Raw genomic sequence first — 21,492 nt, forward strand, 5'->3', positions numbered from 1 at the left:
AGATTAATTAACTACATTAAAATTTATTAAAAATTACGAAAAAATACAGAAAAATTATTAAAAAATACATAAAATTTAAAAAAACAAAAATTCTATAAATACCTAACCCTCATCTTCCACCTTACACCACATGTCAATATTTTCTACACGTTCTACATTTCAATATTTTTTACACTTTGAGAGAAAAAAATGTCTACGTGGCAGCTCATTGAAGATGTTACATTGTGTGAATGTTGGGTTCACACAACTCATGACCCAATTACGAGTAATGAGATGGATTAGCGAGAAATGTGGAGTAAAATTACGAAAGCGTTTTGCAATGTACATGGAAAAGACGCCAGAAGTAGTCAATGTCTTCAAGGTCCTTGGAAAAAACTCAACGCATCATTTACTTGTTGGAAAAACGCCATCTCTCATGCTTTCGGTAATCTACGTAGTGGGACAAGTTTAGCAAATCAAGTGACAATATTTTTATTTATTTATATGTATTCCACCCACATCAATATTTTAATTTATTTATTTGTGTTACACCCACATTTTTTATAATAATGTCTTATCCCACATTTATAGACGCTACAAGCACAAACTTTCTACAATGCGAAGAACCACAACAAATCATTCAACAAATGGGAATGTTGGCAAATTGTCAAAGATTGCCCCAGATACAAAATTGTGTCAATCGGTCCAGAAGTTGTCATGCACGGTATGGGTTTACACAGTTCGCCAAAACCAGACACGGCCGAATAAGAAGGCGACACATTTGAAGACACGGACGGGACGCCTGAAGAAGTGCCAGAGATCTAATCGACTCGTTAGTCCCTCAGGCCACAAGGTAAAAAGGCATTAAAGAAAAAATGTAGTTCTTCCAAAAATGACTACACTAAATATATGGAGGAACTTGTTCGCCAAGGTGAACTGAACATGGTGCAGGAAGCGGCTAGAGATGAGGAAAAAACTGCTACTATGGCAGCAATATTAGCAACTACTAAGAGACGTGATGCAGCGGCTGAGATACTGAGAGACATGATGCAGTAGTTAAGAGACAAAGAGAAATAGTTAATTGAGAGAATGAGATGATTAGAGAAGCACTTAATCGAGAAAATGAGATGCTTAGAGAAGAAAGGATAGCTCAAGCAGATCGTGACATTATGAACAAGTCTCTAGTAGGACTGTCTCCGAATTCAAAATATTTTTGGACATCGGAAAAAAGATGACGTCGTGCGAAGGAGGCGTGAAAAAGATGCAAAAACAACTTGAGGGGGTTACAGCTATACAAATCCTAGCAATGAAGATCCTAGCACCACATATCCTAGCTCCAAAGACTTTGTATAATTTCGTATTTATTTGTAGTACTTTATTTAATTTCTTGTGTAATTTCTTATTTATTATTAGTACTTTATGTAATTTCTTATTTATTTTTATTTATAGATGTAATTTCTTATTTATTATTAGTACTTTGTGTAATTTCTTATTTATTATTAGTACTTTATGTAATTTCTCATTTATTTTTAGAACTTTATGCAATTTCAAATTTTTTTTTTTTGTACTTTATCTAAACACATCAAATAAGATTACATAACCTCACCAAATAAACTTAAAAAAAAAAAAAAAAAAAAAAAAACACAGCAAATAAAATTACATAAATGTGATAACCCGTTCCAAATTTTAAGTTTTTATTTTATTTTAAAAGCGTGAATTTACAAAATTGCCCTGGAGGCAAGGACTTTGACTTCTGTTGACCATCGACTCGAGAGATGTGGGACTTATTCTTTTAGCATATCCTCGTAGTACTTATTGGTACGAACACATAGGCGAAAGCCGTTTGCGAGTCCGGATTATAACGGTATAATTACGGACGTTCGAAATTGGTTATTCAAGGTTTAGTGTCTATTTAAATTAAATCCCCACCTTGTGGGGAAAAGCCCAATCAGAAATGTAGGAAAGAAAGGACAAAAAAAAAAAAAAAAAAAAAAAAAAAAAGGGAAAAGGAAACGGCTTCCCGTCCACCCGCACCCACCACGAGTTCCCATTTTCCAAGGCCGATTCCAGCCAACTCCGGTGGAGTTTTTCGATGCCACCACCACCATCTTGAAGCTCTCATTCCCTCTACAAAACCCACCCAAGAACCACCTTGATTAACCATGGTATGTGGCGGTTTGAGGCCACGAAAGTTGACGAAAATCAATAGTGCTTCGGCCAACCTTTTCGATTTTCCGGCAAATCGGCAAAGCGATGGCTGATGCCACTACTTGGGCTTTGTAGCCCATCATCCCAGGAGCAAAACCCAACCAACCTTGACATCGTTGGACCACCGTAGACGACGAATCGACGTCGGGAAGTTTTAGGCACCCGCCAGCTTTGTGGGAAAAATTGACCATCTTCCGTCCACTTTTGGACTTCGTGGCAGGTATGAAAGTTTCTCCACTCACTGAGATCTTAATTTCTGTGAAGTTTGAGAATTTTTGGAAATAGTTGGATTTTCCGACTAGTCGGGGCGGCCGACCGCCACCCGCGGCGACGCATGTGGCGACACGTGGCCAGTGGGCCGCCAATGCTATTTTTAGGCTATGTTGAATGTCTTGAATGCAGTTTTTTCATTTGAATGACGTAGGTTGATCGTTGGAACCAAAATTCGTTACGATACGTTACTTGATAAAAATGTGAATCGATGATCCGACCGTTGGATCATCACCAAAATTGGATACATTATAATACGTAATATTTGAAGATCATAGGAATTTATGGATCAAGAATCCGACTTACGAATCTTCCTGAATTGGATTTGTAAGTTAGTAAAATGAATGTTCACGGCCACTTGTTTTAGGCAATTGGCGGAGATCTAACCGTTGGATCGTAATGAAATTTTAATATGTTATTCTAGAAACATATTGTGGATCGTTGGGAGTTGCTGATTGGAAATCTGATATGCAGATCTTCCGGGTCAAGTTATACAGGTTGTAAACCCTACCGTCGATCTTTGATCAACTGTTGACTTGTGGTCAATGGGTCTCAAACTATTTTAGAACTGTCGTTGAGATTGTGTTTTATGTGAATTACGTATTCTACGGATAAGAGTTCTGAGATGTAATTTGATAATTGATCACAAGGACCAATCATTCAGGACGCCTTGATGCGTGCGCTAGAGAATCATAGCGTGGACTCGAGGTGAGTGGATCTTTTCCTTTTTATTGTACATATTATTGAGAGTTCTATCGACACTTTTAAATTGATTAGGTATATTACCTTCATATAATTATTGTGAATGCTTAAAGTACCTATATGAACTACGAATGGCTTAATCCCTGTTTAGGGTACGTAGGCAATCTAACGAGACGTTAGATGCAGCATAAAATATTTGAGACAAAAGCCTTGCTTGGGAAATTGAGTAATGCGAAGGAAATTGGTAAAGACAAGTTTTAGTTTTGTGAATTAGTTAGTTAAATTAGTGTTAATTGGGTTGTCATGGATAATTATCCTTGAAAATAAGTAGTTCGAGAATAGGGCGTTATTGATTGTACACTTCACACCGTATTGTTTATAATTGAAAATGCTACGACATGGTTGAGTATTAGATTGCATCATGGTATATCCATATGTATATTACTTACATATAATTATTGGGAATGCTTTCAAGTGCAAAGGTGAACTCAGGACACCCAGGTAAGTTCAGGTGAGTTTATGGTATTAGTTGAATCGATTGCGTTATAGCATGACTACAGTTATGTGTTAGGCAACTTCGATACTGTCGTACTGGTTGCCATGAGTTGCACATGTTATATTGAGATGCATTGAAAGCTCATAAACTTGCACCCCAGTGTTAGTGCTCCCGCCCGTGGCCAGGGCACAGTCCTTCACGTGATGTTCACCTCCCGCACCTTACGCTCACCTTGGATCCAAGGTAGGTGCACAGTCCTATCGTACAGACCACTTTAGGTGGTTCCGACTCGTAGGTGACCCACGATTATTCGCATAGTCTTCACGTGATCGTAGCACTTGAGCGTATTTATTTACACCCAATCCTGTCGTACAGACCACTTTAGGTGGTTCCGACTCGTGTGCAGGTATACTTATCGAGCTATTGGCTAGCCAGGATTGATGAGATATGGATAAGTCGTACATGTCACTATAGGTGACTCCGACTTATATGCTAGCCATGATTGATGAGATATGGATAAGTCGTACAGGTCACTATAGGTGATTCCGACTTATATGCTAGCCATGATTGATGAGATATGGATAAGTTGTACATGTCATTTTAGATGACTCTGACTGATATATCACTTTGTATTGATTAAGTTCATTTGGCCTACTTATTAATGTATGGTGGAGTTGATGGCAAACCGTGGTCTTGGTCATTTCTGAGTATAGTTTGGATATATGTATATATGTTGTACTGTCCTATAGAAAACGATAAGGGAATTACAGTGAGGAGTTATTACTGTTAGAAAGGTAATAGTTTTGGGAAGCTTGGTTTTACTGCTTACTCACACTTTCTGTTTTGTACCCCTTCAGGTTTTAACTGCTGAGTTTGTATCGACGAGGATATATAGCTAATCTTAGTATTGGTGGCTACTTTTAAGGGTATGATTCTTACTCACACTACTGTACCTTACTTATGCTCTGACATCGCGTGTGAAATGGGTTCACTCCCACTCGTAGCGCACTCTGGTACTTAGACCCTTTTAGATTCAAATTTATTCACTTTTTATACACTATCACATTTTATGGCTTCATCACCTTCCAAGTGTCGGCCAGCACAGCTCGATTCAGGGTCCAAGTGGACTTTCTGAGTCGGGGTGTGTCATAAACTTTAAAAAAAAAAAAAAAATACACTTTATTCTTCAACCACAAACTCATTTTAATTATCTTCAGCTTCTTGCAATCCCCACTGGTGCTCAATCAAGTCATTCTGGCAGGTTATGTGCCAGTATGAAACGATCAATTCATTGTAACGTCCATCCTGTTCCAACGGCTCGTGTTGCACGAGATCTTCGGCCTAGTCATAAGCACATTAGATACGTGTTCTTGAGTTGTTCATCAGATCTGGCTCATATTCATCGACGGCATCATAATCATACTTATCTTCCACAATCATGTTGTGGAGAATAATACACGTCATCATGATGAATCGAAGAGCCTTGACATCAAACAGTCTAGCAACAGACCTGACAATCGCTTAATAAGCTTCAAGATACCAAAACAACACTCCACATCTTTCCTACACCCCTCTTGACATTTTGCGAAGTGTTTTTCTTTTTCAGTCTGTGGATGTGGCACTGTTTTGACAAACGTAGAGCGCCTTGGGTAAATGCCATCTGCAAGGTAGTATGGTCCATCGTATTTAGTGTCATTAACCCAATATGTGCATCTCGGTGATTTTCCTTGCAGCAGATCGTCGAACACTGGAGATTGAGCAAGGACATTTTGGTCATTCTAAGTTCTTGGAACACCAAAAAAAGCATGCCCAATCCATGTATCAAATGAAGCCACCGCTTCCAAAATGATACTTTTGGACAATTTTTCCAAGTCCAGTGCATGCAGTCAATGCTTCCAATCATGCCATGGAAGCCTCACATCTCACCCTTCCTCAGAAGCCTTCGCATGTCCCTTGGCATGGGTGTCCAGAGGTACTCATTGGTGTATAGGGCTTCAATTGCAGAGTAAAACCACATCAAGGACTCCAGAATAGTTGTTTTTCCTATCCTCGCAATCTCATCCACTTGATCTGCAGATGCTCCATATGCAAGCATTCGCAAGGCAGCCATAATTTTTTGCTCTGGAAGAAGACCTAGAACACGAAAAGCATCCGCTTGTTGCACAAAATATGGATCATGGTTGCAAACAGCACTCATGATTTTGTTGAACAAACTTCGTTGCATTCTAAAATGACGTCTAAAAATATGATCAGGGAATACGCTGTTGCAAATAAAATAATCTTCCAAGAGATCTTTACCTCGTCTTTCCCTTTTTCTATCGAAGTTTCCGCATGTCTGGGTTTGGCTATCTAACCCATAGCTTCCATGACACGGCGGGAATATGAGGCCCTCTGCCTTCTATGGTCATCATCCGAGTCCTCCTCCATTGCGAAAGCCTCATCTCTACCTCCACCTTCCTCGAGATTGATCAATTCTTCCTGTTGTGCTAACAATCTTTTCTGTTGCTCCACAAATTTTTTATGCACTCTCCTTGAAAAAGACATTGTAACAAAAAACTCAAGATTTGAAAACGATGAAGAAGGATTCTGAGCTAAAAATAAGGATTGAGTTTGGTGTGAGGATGGATGTAGAGATGTAGGGTTTGTATGGACAAAAAAAGAAAGGATGAGGTTCTAGGACAATGCCACGTAGCACTACGTGATTGGTTGAAAATCTTATCGAAATCTTGGCTAAATTATTGCAAACAAGAAGTGACACATGGCGCATTAGGATTAGTTGAAAATCTTATCGGAAATCTATCTACAAAATATTAGGTTTGGATAACGACACGTGGCGTATTAAGATTGGTTGAAAATCTTATCGTAATCTTGGCTAAATTATTGTAAACAGATAGTGACACATGGCACATCGGGATTGGTTGCAAATCTTAGCGGAAATCTATTCACAAAATAGTATGTTTGGATAATGACACGTGGCATTACAGGATTGGTTAAAAATCTTATCCGAAATTAAAACTATTTTATTTATTTATTCTTTTATAAAAAAAATTAAAATATTTTAAATGGGCCGGGTGCCAGCGCATTTTGTAAGGGTAAAGATCGTTTGTGCTTGCGCATTTTTTTAGGGGTGGAGATGCTTTGGCCTATTACTGTTCACTTGAGTGGATAAATGCGTTGGGTGTTGGCGCAAAGTCTTTAGGGGTGGAATTACTCTAAATATAAAGGTGAGTTGTTGTCCACCCACACCACAAGAATTTCTTGGGGAATGACGATCTTTTTCGGATTCTCTTTCTGAGGATTTCGGGGATTCTTCAATCACATTTGTTTATCATGTATTGTGCGGTTAGTTTTCGTTAGGTACAGTTTATATTTAATTTTAAATAAAAAGATTTATAATGATTTCTGACCGCACGATATACGATGAATGGATGTAATTGGAAGATCCCCGAAATCCTCACAAAGAGGATCCTCATTCTTTCTCAAGCACGTTAAGTATTGTCACGACCTTAAAACTTCGTCATTGGTTGACTTGAGGTGGCCTTAAACCCTTCTTATTTGGAAGTTTTAACGAAATACTCCCGGTATTGTTTACTTTTAACGAAAAAGACATTTTTACTCTAAAAAGTCACTCTTGATAATATTCACTTACAACACCTTTTTATCCTCTTGATTAAAACTCAAAGTTTTCAAATCATTTTTTCATTAGTTTTCCTTTCTTATTTTCTATTGTTTTCAACTTATTATTATTATTATTATTATATTATTATTATTATTATCTGTCCACAAGGAAAGAAACAATTGCAACTTAGAGCAGCTCCAGCGTATGCTGGAGCCCGATGGACCAGCGATCAAACAGGGCCAAATCGCCCCAGCAAGCAAGTCTAGCCCATGCTGGCGATTAAGCCCAAGGGGCCCCCAGGGAGAGGCCCAACACGAGTAGCTGGCCCAAGAGCCCGATGGCCAGGTGACGCAAGGTTGACGTCAACCACGTTTCTGTGTTTTTTGCGTCAGGCGCGTGCACTTCAAGCACGCGTGGTGGCGCATCTCCGACACGTTTTCAGACGTGGGGCCCGACGGCGCAGTTTTTGAAAGTTACCGTTGGAGAGGCCACGTGACTTCTTCACATCCGTTGGATTTCAACGATTACATTTTATGGATCGTTGGATTTCCAACGACAATAATTTTTTTTAATCCAAGGGCAGAGATAAATTAGGTTGTAGATAATGTCACGTGGCATGCCGTCATTCGTTAAAAATCTGATCGAAATCTATCCTCAAAGATTGTCTTCAAATTGTGACACGTGGAGCGACGTGATTGGTTAAAAATCTTATCGGAAATCTATCGTCAACAATTCTGAAAAGCTAACGACACGTGGCACGAGAACATTGGATAAATATCTTATTGAAATCTATCACCAAAAAATTGTCTTTTTAAATAATAACACGTGACGCAATGAGAACAATTAAAAATCTTATCTAAAATTACAATTAAAATTATTTTATAAAATAAAAAATACTAATATTTTATTACCTATTGCCGTGACTATTCAGAATAGGAGTGAAGATGTATAAAGTAGTTCTTGTTCATTAGGAGCTATTCAATAGTGACTTGCCCTAAGGACCATTGCAACGCTGGAGCTACTCTTAGGAACATTCACATCCATTTCAAAATTCAACCAACAATTAAACGTTGCATCTGCAAAAAAAATTTAACAACTTTATTGCTCGAGGAGAAACCTTGTTCCCGAGATTTACGGAAATATCGTACAGAGGTTATACAGCTACAAGGTATATAAACAGCTACAGCGTACTCAACATTACATTACATTCAAAATCTTATAATACTTGATTTCTCCTAGCGTTTGCATGACAAACCACAATTAACACAATGGACGTATAAAACCACACCATGTTTCGTTACTCAAAAAATAGAAACCTAAACCTAGCACATTTGCAAACTAAATTAATAAATTTACCATAACCAGAATCCAACACGGAAGTTTTTTCCGTCTTAGAACGTAATATGTGCATGTCTATGTTCTTCCTCAGATAGCCTTCAATTTGTTCAAGCGCCTGTCAAAGGGTACGGTAAAAGTAGCGATAAGAATAGGTAACAGATAACTTCAAGCAAAACAACACATAATTTGTAACCAAGTAATGATATTTGGCAATGCTTATTGAAGGGCTAAAAGCACTTCCAGAAAACTAAAGTGATCTGGCCGATGCTATGAAGAGAACATTAAAACTCCCTGTGGGTTATAAAACCACTTTTAATGCTTCTTCACCCAAGGACTTGCTTGGTTTTATTAAAAGTTTGACGTGCTTCTAACAAAAGCGCTTATGAGTAGAAGTGATTGTTACAAAAGCACTCCCAAATAGGCTCATAGCCCTGTTTTTGGTTTTTAGAAAGGATGATTAACAAGTATTCCTTTATATGGGAATGCAATATTGAAAGTGATAAAGAGAGGAAACCTCAATCACAATGGCAGTAGGTGTGAGATTGGATACATCTCTACAGCCCAATTTGGCCTGCAATATCTGCACGACAGATAATGTAAGGAATCAATATCTTACAAGAGAAACTCCTTCGTTTACTAATTTTACTATGTCAAGAGAAGAATTAAAGTTGGAAGGCTGACATACTTTCCAAGGAAACCCTAGCATTGGCGTTGGCATATGAATCACCTCTCTCTTCAAAAAGACTAGTCAAACGCATATAAGTCTGCATGGAAGGCAAAGTTTCAACATACCAATGAGTTGGTATCCTTTTCATTTGATAGATCAATAAGAAAGATGATGATTATTTCAGTGACAATTTTCAGCTAAACATAAACGGCTTACTTTTCTGTATGCATCCCCTGACCCGTGATGCAAAAGGGGGCGAGAGCCAGTTCCCACAGCTGCAATTCTCTGAGCCAATGCTTCCAAGGGAACATCTAACCAGACACTAATCCCCTTCTTCATACACTTCCTGATGCACCAATATGTGTATAGCAAGTTATTACAAAGTTAATACAATTTGCGAGAATTCAAAAGCATAGAAATTTGTGTTACTACTAACCAGTTGACAGGGCGTACAACTGCACCTCCACCCGTAGAAACAACTAGACGATGCATCAAAGATAGTTTACGTAGCGCCTCAGTCTAAAAGGAATAAGTACAATTATACAATTATAAACCATGATTGCAGTAATGGAAGTGAGAGAAGAGTGGGAAAAAAAAAATCAACCTACAGTGCATAGCTACACTAATACGCTGCTGCTTCTTTATCTTCACGTCTATTGAATGGACAACTACTAAGAATGTTTCAGTTTTTTATACGTGTGTATGCATGTACATGAGGTGTACGGCATTGTATAGGACCTGCAACTTCCACTTTTTAGTACGAGCGGCACTTCATGGAACTATGCCATAATGCCACCAATCATGAGACACCAATTATAAAAATTACAAACTGATTACACATGGTTTCATACAACAACAACAACAACAAAGCCTTTTTCCCATTAAGTGGGGTCGGGTACACATGGTTTCATAATAATAAAAAAGTAAGCAGTTTTGAGTTCTAACTGATAATCAGACGTTTTTTTATTAATACATAATGAATCATTAGGTAACAGATAGTCTCCAAACATGAAATCTGCAAAAATATGAATTGACGGAAATAGTTTGCAACTGACCTCCTTATCTCTGAAAAAGTCCTCTCCATAGAGTTTGAAAATTTCAGCGACAGAAGTTCCACCAACATCATGCTCCACCAACGAATCACTAAAGCATCCACAAGAATATACCAAAATACAGAAAACTGTTTAGTAAGAAGTAACATAAACTGATACCCTAAATAAGCCACTTCAGATAGACTTAAGAAAAATGAGATAATTGACACAAAAGAACTCTTTGTCCTTCCCTTCATTCTTTATGCAATCCTAACAGAACATGCACTTTTTCTATAAAGACCAAACTCGAAAGTAGGCAGATTAAATACCTATCAATGAATGAATAACTAAGTGCTTGCGCCATAATCTTGCCAACGGTTGTTTTCCCAGATCCCATCATACCTGCAACTCAGAATTAGTTTATTAGTGCACAGTAATTATATCCCAGACTAAATATAAATGGCTTATAAAGAGATTTACCAACTAGATATATACAACGTCGATTCAAATATGGCTCGATTGCTAGTGCCTTATTCTGCAATTTTATAACTTCTAGTTAGACATATGCATGTGTGTGCCACACACGAATAAATAAGTAAACGTATATGGTTTTGCTTTATCTTTGAACCAGAGTTCACATTCTCATTTGACAGGAGATAGATTCCGCTATTTATCAAGACCAAAAGGGGTTTGATTTACAGGATTTCATGGCCCAAACAAACTAGAAAATGGTGTGTCACATATACCTTCAAAACCAGTGATTCATCAGAAGTATGAAAGTTTCCAGATTCCACTGTTGAAGCTACACAAGTGAGATTTGAAATAACAAGTCAATCCTCAGAAAGAAAATAAATTGCGCAAAGATTTTTCCAGATTACAAATAAGATTTTCTGTTATCGTGAAACGGAAACCTCATTAAAACAGATTCTCAAGCCTTGAGGTCATCACACTCCAGAATTCTCAAAAGATAACCAATTCTGTTACGCATATGAAATTGTATATGATGAATATATTGAAAACAAATTAATTCCATTTTCTGTTCAAAGTTGCAGAATTTTACTGATAGGAACTTAAGTTGAGATAAAAATGAATGCGTGTCACAGTCGTAAAGCTTCTCATGGCTGTGGCTAAATTACTAGGGTTAAAAATATTATTAGTTGTCTTAAACACAATGGGGGTACACCTAACACAAGTTGGGTAGACGATTAGGACACCAACATTTCAAATCCAGCAACTTACTTGGGACTCAATGCAACAAAACTAATACAAATCCGATTACTTTTCCTTTACCAAAGAGTAATTCTTCCTTCGATAATTCATTAAATTCTGTGTCTTTAATCCTTCATCTTATGCTATTTCAGCACCTAGATTGAAATTAACCAACTTTGGTAATAAAAAAGGATAAAGGAAATTGATTCAATCACCAAATAAACATTACAAATCACGATTAAACACTACCAAAAATCCGATATATATATATATGTTGAATTGAATTGAATTGAATTGAACAGCATTGAATGGATTGAACAAGTTACTTGGAAAGTTGTTGTAAGAGCACGAAACCTCCAAAGCGACACTGTCGTTTTCGATTAGAGACTTGTGAGGTTGGTAGGTGAGCGGCTGCAGCTGCAACAAGCACCTGGGTCGTGTTTTGGTCCCTTAATCTCCGAGAGAAGGCGGCCGACGTGCTCTTCGGCCGCCTCCTCGCAACCTTGTCCGAATCCACCATCCATGTGGAAATTTGCAATCTCGGCGCAACCGTTGCCGCCTCCATACTCATCCTCCCTCAAACAAGCAGCTCAACGGCTGTGATTGCACCGGCCACCGCAGTCAGATTAAAACTATTCAATCTCGAAAAATGTGATACAAATCTAAACGAAAAGCGGCGGCGCAACAAACAGACAAATATTTGACATCAACAATTGGATTGGAGGAGTTTCGGAAAGACGAGCGGGGCACGTACCTCTACGGCTTACCAAAAGCAGAATCAACGAAGTGTTTCCAAAAAACCAAAAAACAAGCAGAATCAACGGCAGAGAGATGTGAGTCGTTTCTCTCGCGCTCGCTCATGCCTCTCCGCAAGCACATGGTTTATTTAAAGCGTTGTTGCCTGTCGCTGAGCGCCAGTCATAGCAGAATTCAGTTTTTAATTGTTTTTGTTAGAATCACCGGCTGGGTTACACACTATCTCTGTGCCCCGGGGGGTTGGTCGTACTGGTGGTATGGTAGTGCTATCTGACGGACTGAATAATTTGTATTTTTGTTTATTTTATATTTTAAAATTAATGGGGTACGTGGCAATGGCATGCGGGTAAGATTGGCTAGAGGCTGTGACTTTTCCACATGCTACCAACCCTCGTAGGCGTCGGCATGATAAAATGGTGATGTTAGGGTTGGTAGCGGAAGCGTCAACTTACTCGCGGGTCTCTGGTCTGGTCTGTGACTCTGGTCCATGGTTGGTGGGTGGGTGGATGATTTGGATCCTCTCCGAATCCCTTTTCTGGGGATCCCGGGAATCAAGCACAAGAACCGTTAATCAAAGATCGTGCGATCACAATTAAATGTTTTTTACATAAAACGAGATTGCTTTATTTTTAAAAATATAAAAAATATTTAATTATGACTGCACAATCTTTGATGAACGGTCATTGTGCCTTGATTCCCGGGATCCCCAGGGAGGGGATCCGGAGAGGATCCAAATCCGGTAGATGGACTTGGTGACACAGGAAGAGATTTTTCAATATGCTCGAAACACAAGCTGCTACACCGCACATCTCTATACAAGTAGTAAGATTTTTTTTATTATTTATATAACAACATATAATGTATCATTTTGTATTACGGGTAAAAGTAAAAATTTCTTCTAAACTGGAGTGCTTGTAATTTCCATTTTCTAGTGATTTTTTTTGGAACCAGGTATTGAAACTGGAAGCAATGCACCTGCAACCTATCCGGATCAGGTTTATATGTTCACACTCGTAATCCAACCTACCCACGGCAGGGAAATACCTTACCACGGTTGACCCTAATATTATAAAGTAGGTATAAAAGCTTTGAATTTAAAAAGTAAAATCTATTCATTACATTCTTCTTAGTGTATATAATATTATTTATTAAAAAAAAAAGTAAAAATTATTCTTACATGTGATAATATAAATGAACCACATTTAATTAGAACGTGTCACATAGATTATCAGCTTAATCTGATAAAAATACATGTAACGGTATGAGCAATCTAGGGCTTGTTTTCGGTTTGGAAAATGCCAAGGCAATGGCCAAGCTAAAAAAACGACGACGACACTTGAGTAAAGGGTTTCTCGGTCTAAAAGTTAGCTACCAAATCAAAGCGCAAAAGAAGTCTTGTGGGACATTAGCTTTGGAGATTTGGACTTTGTCATGTGGGGAAAATGTATGTCGCGACGTGCCAAGACTCGCAAAGTGTCGGCACAATGCGTGTCATGATTTGTCTTTGACATGCCAATGACAAGCCAAGACTCAGAAAATATCGATCATGGCATGTGCCAAGCCTCGCAAAATGTCGACCGTTTAAAAATCCATATGATGATGTACTTATTGTCTAAGCGTACAAAATGCAATCACAAGTGCTTGTATATTTTTTTTCACAATTTTCACACACATATATATTAATTATTATGAATTTTTATATATTTTGACCATATGTGGATGAGTTTAATCCACAGCGCTCATAGGTTTGAAATACAAACCATGTAATAATTTTTATCAACCATTTAGTACTACGGTTTAATGTTATTTTTCTTCACTTGTAAGTGAGAGGTCTTAGGTTCGATTATAGCCAAAAAAGAAATTGAACCACATTGTTGTTAGCCTATTGTGAGACTTAACTTACATCTTCCACCCCATAATATAGATGATAGCGTTTGTTAAAAAAAAAATGATTAAATTTTTACCATATGCGCATGGGTCGGTTCTTGACCGGTTGGTATTTGATAAACCCACATTATGACTCCATTTCATGGGTGGGCGGTTATGACATGGATTGCTAAGAAACTTGGGTAAAAATGATCCAAACCAGCTAAAAGTGGGTTGGGCTGGATGGTTTGGTCGGTTGAATCCAAAGTATGCCCCCCCTTGGGCCACTACCACCTAAACAATTTCTGTCACCACCCCTCTATCACTATTTTTATTACCACCATCACTCCCACCATCATTAATTGCTCTTCCTAACTGTTGCCACCACCCATACCCCAACATCACTATTATTACTACTATAGCCACCAACCCAATTACATTGTTGTTGGAGCGGAAAATTTTCGGTACTTCAATTCTGCACTAACAAGTAATCTTGAACACATTGAGAAGCCTTGGACACCATCTTCGCTTCTTGACAATGAGAGCAGGGAGACCTGCAAGAAAACACTCCGACGCTCAAGTTAGTATTTGTTCAGAATGCTTATAACATATAGAACGATCTTATACCTCTCTTTTCTCCATCTTTTGAATATTTGTTGCCCCAATAGAATGGTTTCTTCATGCAATTCCTCAATTGGTTTCTTCGTGCAATTCCTCAAGGACAAGTTGCTTATCGAGCATCATCCTTGAGTGTCTGATCTTTATATATCCATTCAAGTACAAATTTGTCATTCTGTCGCCTCTTTTCAAGGGAATTTTGTTACTTTATTCCTCTCAATTTGGGCTTCTCTTTTCTCTTCATGCCTATGTTCTTCAAATATCAACACACTTTGCGGTCAATACATCACAATAATACTAAGACCAAGATTATACAATTAGAGATGCCCCTTAACAAAACCATTGCGTGCCGATCACTAAGTATCACAAAATCATTGAGTGAAAAGAAAATATTTGAACTAAACTGATTAATTAGAATTAAGAACTCAAGTATCCTGGTACATATAAAATATGCAAGCTTGCGGAAACTACAGTATTGTCGATCGCATGCGTGGCTACTTCGTTGATTCATTTCTTCTACCAAAGTGCTATTTTTTATATATTTTCCAAGCCATTACTATAAGCTATGATAACAAAGCTTAAAATTGGTGAAATCATAAAAAGAGAGAATACAAATCTTCATGCTTAGGGTAAAGTCCTGCCCTCCAATTCTCAATTCAATTGGTTAATCAGTCAAAAATTCATTAGTTTGGACATGGGTAGTGCAACCATTTCAATAGAAATACTTAGAACAAATTGAAATATCTACATAAACCATTTTAAACCACGAAGGTACTGTAGAAATCCATATTCAACTTGCAGTGCGTCATAACCTTATGTTTCGACAAAAATGTTAGTTCGCATTATAAATCACATGATTGTGGAAAGATAGAAGAATAGAAAAACTTCACTATTTAAGTTTTTGGCCCGTGCCCCCATTGTGGCTGGTGGAAACCATGACTTCTCGATACGGCTTTTTGTACGAATTCCCACAGACGGCACCAACTGTTGGAGTCGAAAATTTTGGGTACTCCAATTCTCCACCAACAAGTAATCTTGAACATATTGAGAAGCCTTGGACACCATCTTCGCTTGTCGACAATGAGAGCGGGGAAACCTGCAAGAAAACATTCTGACGCTCAAGTCAGTATTTGTTCAGAATGTTTATAAAATATAGAATGATCTTATAACTCTCTTTTCTCCATCTTTTTTCCCATGCTGATGGAATTATTGCCCCTTTATAAGCATTCAAGTCTTGGGCTCCAAGTTCCACTCTCATTTATTTCTCCATGTTCCATGTAGTGGGTATTACGTTGCTTCATTGTAGCGCCACTTCTCATGTTTGGTGTGCTAGTGGCTTATTTAATGAGGAATCATTTTTGGCTCCCACACTAATTATCACCCCCTCAACAACCACTATTGAAAATACCATCTCCACCTCAATTTTCACATTGTCAAAATTTATATTAGTAATGCTTTTTTTTTATTTTTTATTTTTTATGTTTGAATAAACGATAGTATCTACACTAAGAGCAACTCCACCGTTACTTCTTGCCTTGGGAATAGGCAACTCAATCCACTTCTTCCTCCCCAAAACACTCCAGCCCACTTAGGCAATTTGGTCAAGGCGAGCCCAATGGAGAAGTTAGGCAATAATCGTCTGGCCCAGCGTACATGTAATGCAAGGTTGACGACATCATGATGTTAGTCACAATTTAACCATTAAAATTATAATTTATAAAAAAAACTAATTTAAAATATGAAAAAACTATAGTTTATTTTTTTCCTTTTTAAATACCTAACCATGTTTTTCCAATTTACACTACTTTTATTCTTATCTGAAATTAAAAATAAAGTTATCTTTTATTATTTTATAAAATAAAAAAAATACTAATATTTTAATAGAAATTGCCTGAGCTATTCCCTTGGGCAAGTAGTGTTCATTATATGGAGTTACTTTTCATTTGAAGGGATTGAGTTGCCTATTGTCCAGGGGGCTTACTACACTGGAAGTGCTCTAAGGGTATGGGGGAGTGTTAAGCCTTACAATTGGTTTGCCATAATAATTTTATTTAACTTTACTTTTGACAAGAATCGAACCTAATAGCTATCACTTACAAATGAAGAGGAATACTAGTAAATTAGCAAATACATTTTGAAACCATAATAAATTCACAACTAGATTTGTGGTTTTCGTGTTACAAAACAGTTGTTTGTAGAGTGTTACTAAACAAGTTTACAACAGCACAGATATCCTCTTGGTCATGTTATACCTATAACACTAGCGCACTAGAGTCACAGCATTTGAACGAGTTGACATTATCCTCTATCTCCTCCTTTTGGTAAATTCGTATACTTGTTGGTGTATTATTATGAGAAACTTTGCACTTCACCACTCCCTAATTAGGCGACGAAATTCTCACAAAACCCTCAACGCATCCACGTTAGCAGCATTACCAGTACCTCCTCCCCCTCATACCTTTCCAATTCGAACCAAAAGGCGCGCTTTACTCGACCTCTTACAACCACGCGACCACTCCGACAAACCCATTTTCTACTACAACGCCATTCATGCCCAGATTCTCCTCTCCGGCTTTCGAGACGATGTTTTTCTGGCTAATCTTCTCTTGCACTCCTATGCCAAATCTTGCTCTTTTATTTACGCGCGGAAACTGTTTGATAAAATGCCTGAAAGGAACTCGGTTACTTGGTCTTCCATGGTTTCTATGTATACCAAGCATGGTAATTATGAACATGCATTGCTTATGTTTTCGGACTTCTGCAGGAATCCCGATGGGCACCCGAATGAGTATACGTTGGCCAGTGTTATCCGCGCTTGTGCGCAGTTGGGAGGGTTTGATCAAGGTGCCCAAGTGCATGGTTTTGTTGTCAAGACTGGTTTTTATCAGGATGTTTATGTGGCTACTTCTTTAGTCGATTTTTACGTCAAAAATGGCGATATAGATGAAGCTGACCTGATTTTTGAGGGTTTGAAAGTGAAAAGTGCAGTTACTTGGACCATAATGATAGCAGGGTATGCAAAATGTGGAAAAAGTGAAGTGTCTTTGAAATTGTTTAACCAAATGAGAGACACCGATGTTCTTCCTGACAAATATGTTCTGTCTAGTGTTCTGACTGCATGTTCTGCGCTCAAATTCATTGGAGGCGGCAGGCAAATCCATGCTTATGTGCTTAGAAGGGGAGCCGTAATGGACGTTTCAGTGGTTAATGTGCTTGTAGATTTCTATACCAAGTGCGGTGAAGTGGAGGCAGCAAAGAAGTTATTCGATATGATTGTAGTCAAGGACCTCATTTCGTGGACCACGATGATAGCCGGGTACATGCAGAATTCATTTGAGCGGGAGGCTGTTAAGTTATTTTCTGAAATGGCCAGATTGGGTTGGAAGCCGGATGGATTTGCATGCAGTAGCATTCTTACTTCGTGTGGTTCACTTGACGCTCTTAATCAGGGGAGAGAAGTCCATGCGTATGCTATTAGAGTCAATCTTGTTTATGAAGCTTATGTGAAGAATAGTTTGATTGATATGTATGCAAAATGTGATTCCCTTACTTATGCAAGAAGAGTATTTGATTCAATGACTGATCATAATGTGGTGTCTTACAATACGATGATCGAAGGATACTCAAGACAGGATAAGCTGTCTGAAGCGCTGCATCTTTTCAATGAGCTGAGACTTAGATCGTTCCAGCCGAGTCTCTTGACGTTCGTCAGCCTTCTTGGTATCTCAGCTGCTTTATTCACGTTGCAGTTGAGCAAGCAAATCCATGGTTTGATCACCAAATATGGGTACTGTTTGGATGTATTTTCTGGCAGTGGTCTGATAGATGTTTATTCGAAGTGCTCAGTTATTAAAGATGCCAGACTTGTATTCGATGAGATGTATGAGAAAGACATTGTAGTGTGGAATGCAATGTTTTGCGGATACGCGCAACAGATGGAAAGTGAAGAGGCTCTTAGACTGTACACAGAATTACAATTATCGAGACAAAATCCTAATGAATTTACTTTTGCAGCCCTAATCTCAGCAGCCAGTAACCTGGCAAGTATGCAGCAAGGCCAACAGTTCCATAACCAGCTCATTAAGATGGGTCTTGACAGTGATCCGTTCATCACAAATGCCCTTGTGGATATGTATTCCAAGTGTGGAAGCATTGAAGAGGCTTGCAAAATTTTTAATTCAAAAGTTTGGAGTGACGTTGCCTGTTGGAATTCCATAATATCAACATATGCTCAACATGGAGAAGCAGAAGAAGCCCTTCTGATGTTTGCAAGAATGATGAAGGAGGGAATAAAACCCAACTATATCACATTTGTGGGTGTGTTATCAGCTTGTAGCCATGCAGGCCTTGTGGAAGATGGACTTCGCCACTTTGAATCAATGCCTCAGTTTGGGATTGATCCAGGGACTGAACATTATGCTTGCATAGTGACTCTCCTCGGTCGTGCTGGTAAATTATTTGAAGCTAAGGAATTCATTGAGAAAATGCCGGTAAAACCAGCAGCAATTGTATGGAGGAGCTTGCTCAGCGCGTGCACTGCTGCCGGTAATGTTGAATTGGGAACATATGCAGCAGAGATGGCAATTTGGAATGATCCAGTGGATAGTGGATCATATATCTTACTTTCAAATATTTATGCATCCAGAGGAATGTGGGCTGATGTCAAGGTGGTGAGGGAAAAAATGGACAATGATGGGGTGGTGAAAGAAACCGGCTGTAGTTGGGTTGAAGTGAATAATGATGTTCATACATTTGCTGCAAGAGATAGAACACATCGTGAGGCAGATCTAATTTTTTCAATTCTAGACAATTTGATTCTGCAGATTAAAGGTGTTGGTTATGTGCCTGATATTACGACACTTGTGATGAATGACTGAGATGAAACATGGTGTGGTAATGCTCAGTGAAAGGGACGTTATGAGCTCTTGATAAACCATGAAATGAAAATTTGCCCTGTGCATCTTTTTGAAGTGAAGCTTGAGCTTGATGAGAGCAAATCTTGGGCTCCTTCAGATTGGCTAGTTTATCAGAATGTGAAAAGCAGAAATTTCCTTGTGATGCCATTTTGATGAAACGGAGCTGTCCTTGGTCAATTTTTGCAGTGATTGCATCTTGCTTTACAGATGTGTCTCCCATATCTTGCATAACAGACTGGCTGGAAATTACTGCAACAAGGTTATTGCTGATATTCCATTGACAAGTGATGCTTCCTGGATTGTGTATACAAATGACGTTATATCTATATGAATACTTTTATTTTCAGACTCATTGACTTCACTCTTGGTTTACATATTTTTGTGATGTCAATTTCTCCTGTTGTGATTTCCGATACATTACTTTCCAAAACTTCAAAGCATCTGATTGCAACTTTATTCTCCTCAGGAAAACTTCGTCCACTAAGGTGAATGATTTTGCTTCAAGAATTGCAGAAAATGTTAGAGCGGCCATGGAAGCTACTAATTCCCTGCAGCAGGAAGTAAAACCCTTTGTTAATTACAGTAACCAAAATTCAAAATGAAGGTGGCTTCTAAAACCCATCCCAAGAGATCCCTCAGATGCTTCAGCTTCTTATATTTTGAATTCTCTTGGGTGTCCATAAACATTTGACTCCCAGGGCCTTATGTCTAAGGGGAATGCAGAACTTGGTGAAAGTATGAATGTTTCAAGTGATTCTGAGGAAGGGCCTGCTTTGCTGTCCAAGATGGTTGCAGTTGTTTGCAAGTAACACTTGTTCTGCCTTTGTTTAGGGCATTTGGAACGTTCCTTCCTTCATGTTCTCTCTTACCTTTCATTCGTGCTCGCCAGGTTTGTGGATGAAATTAAAACCCATAATCCCTTCATTTGTGATAAATTTTAATTTGAAGAGAGTTCGTCCTTTAAATATTCTATTTCAGAGGAATCTGAACGTCCTTTGCCTTTTAGGATGTGTAATTGCTGGTACTTGAGACTTTACATTGTCAAATGCAATGTGCTGCTCCAACAGCTGCTCGTATGTGTGGACGGTTCATATCTGGCGCAGCTAGAATTGGCTTATGGTTTTGCATTGTTTATGTTAGAATTTGTTGGTTTATAGTTAAGCTGTGTGGTGACATTTTTTCACGTTCTAATACTCTTTCTCGTAATTGTTCATAGACTAACTAACTAATTCATGTGCTATTACCAATAGTAAAGGATTTTTCTCGTCTCTCTTGCCGTCTTTTATATGGAGGAGATTTGTTCAATAGTATGCTTCATTGATTCGCAAAGTTTTTAACATTGTTCAATTGGATTTCCTGTTGGTTTTGGTAATGAATGAATGGGTATGCCAACATAAATTTCTCCTTTTTTCTCACACCGCAGGTATTTTCACAACTACGCCTATCTGAAGCCTCAGCGCATTCGGGTTCGTTTTCTACCAGCTGGATCACAAGTCCCGTTTAATAAGCTGGTCAAGCACAGTATTGCAGGGAACTTGATCTGAAGAATTTTGCTTATCTGGGAGATGAGGTTCAAACTTGAGTGAGTGAGATAACTTCTAACAAAATGGAGAGAGATATTACTGCACAAATAGTTCGTGCTGATGGTCAAGATGACATCTACTTTCGGTCATATATTCAGAGAGATGGGCTCACTCCTAACCACACAAATATTCTTCCAACTTAACTACCTATTGCTATGTGTTGGGTTTTTATCACAAAAATCCCGGTGTTGTAGGAGTAGAATCATACACATATATTGTATTTTATTTTCTCAA

The 21,492-nt window shown here is 38.3% G+C and overlaps 2 protein-coding genes across 3 annotated transcripts; one reads left to right on the top strand and one right to left on the bottom strand.

Moving 5' to 3' along the window:
- Nucleotides 1-8,351: 8,351 nt before the first annotated feature.
- On the bottom strand, nt 8,352-12,435 carry LOC103942668 (shikimate kinase, chloroplastic). Its single transcript, XM_048570950.1, is given in 12 exon segments — nt 8,352-8,727; nt 9,127-9,192; nt 9,298-9,376; nt 9,496-9,625; nt 9,716-9,798; nt 10,335-10,422; nt 10,640-10,712; nt 10,791-10,845; nt 11,057-11,112; nt 11,846-11,885; nt 11,887-12,116; nt 12,274-12,435. Coding segments are annotated over 10 exon segments (834 nt in total). The 5' UTR covers nt 12,091-12,116; nt 12,274-12,435; the 3' UTR covers nt 8,352-8,727; nt 9,127-9,166.
- A 4,522-nt stretch (nt 12,436-16,957) lies between these two features.
- LOC103942669 (pentatricopeptide repeat-containing protein At4g39530) lies at nt 16,958-21,492 on the top strand. 2 transcript variants are annotated; one of them, XM_048570894.1, is made up of 3 exons: nt 16,958-19,934; nt 20,142-20,564; nt 21,099-21,492. In XM_048570894.1, exon 1 carries the CDS (start codon nt 17,111-17,113, stop codon nt 19,634-19,636), a length of 2,526 nt encoding a protein of 841 aa, XP_048426851.1. In that variant the 5' UTR covers nt 16,958-17,110; the 3' UTR covers nt 19,637-19,934; nt 20,142-20,564; nt 21,099-21,492. The 2 variants fall into 2 exon arrangements, with proteins under 2 accessions (XP_048426851.1, XP_009351131.2); XM_009352856.3 differs by having other exon boundaries at nt 20,142-21,492.

Source organism: the organism of the source record quoted next, unplaced genomic scaffold (assembly GCF_019419815.1).
Source record: "Pyrus x bretschneideri cultivar Hongxiangsu unplaced genomic scaffold, Pyrus_bretschneideri_v1 Contig56, whole genome shotgun sequence".
NCBI lineage: Eukaryota > Viridiplantae > Streptophyta > Magnoliopsida > Rosales > Rosaceae > Pyrus > Pyrus x bretschneideri.

Coding starts and splice junctions, on each gene's coding strand:
- LOC103942669 (XM_009352856.3), top strand. CDS start 17,111: ATGAGAAACTTTGCACTTCACCACTCCCTAATTAGGCGACGAAATTCT.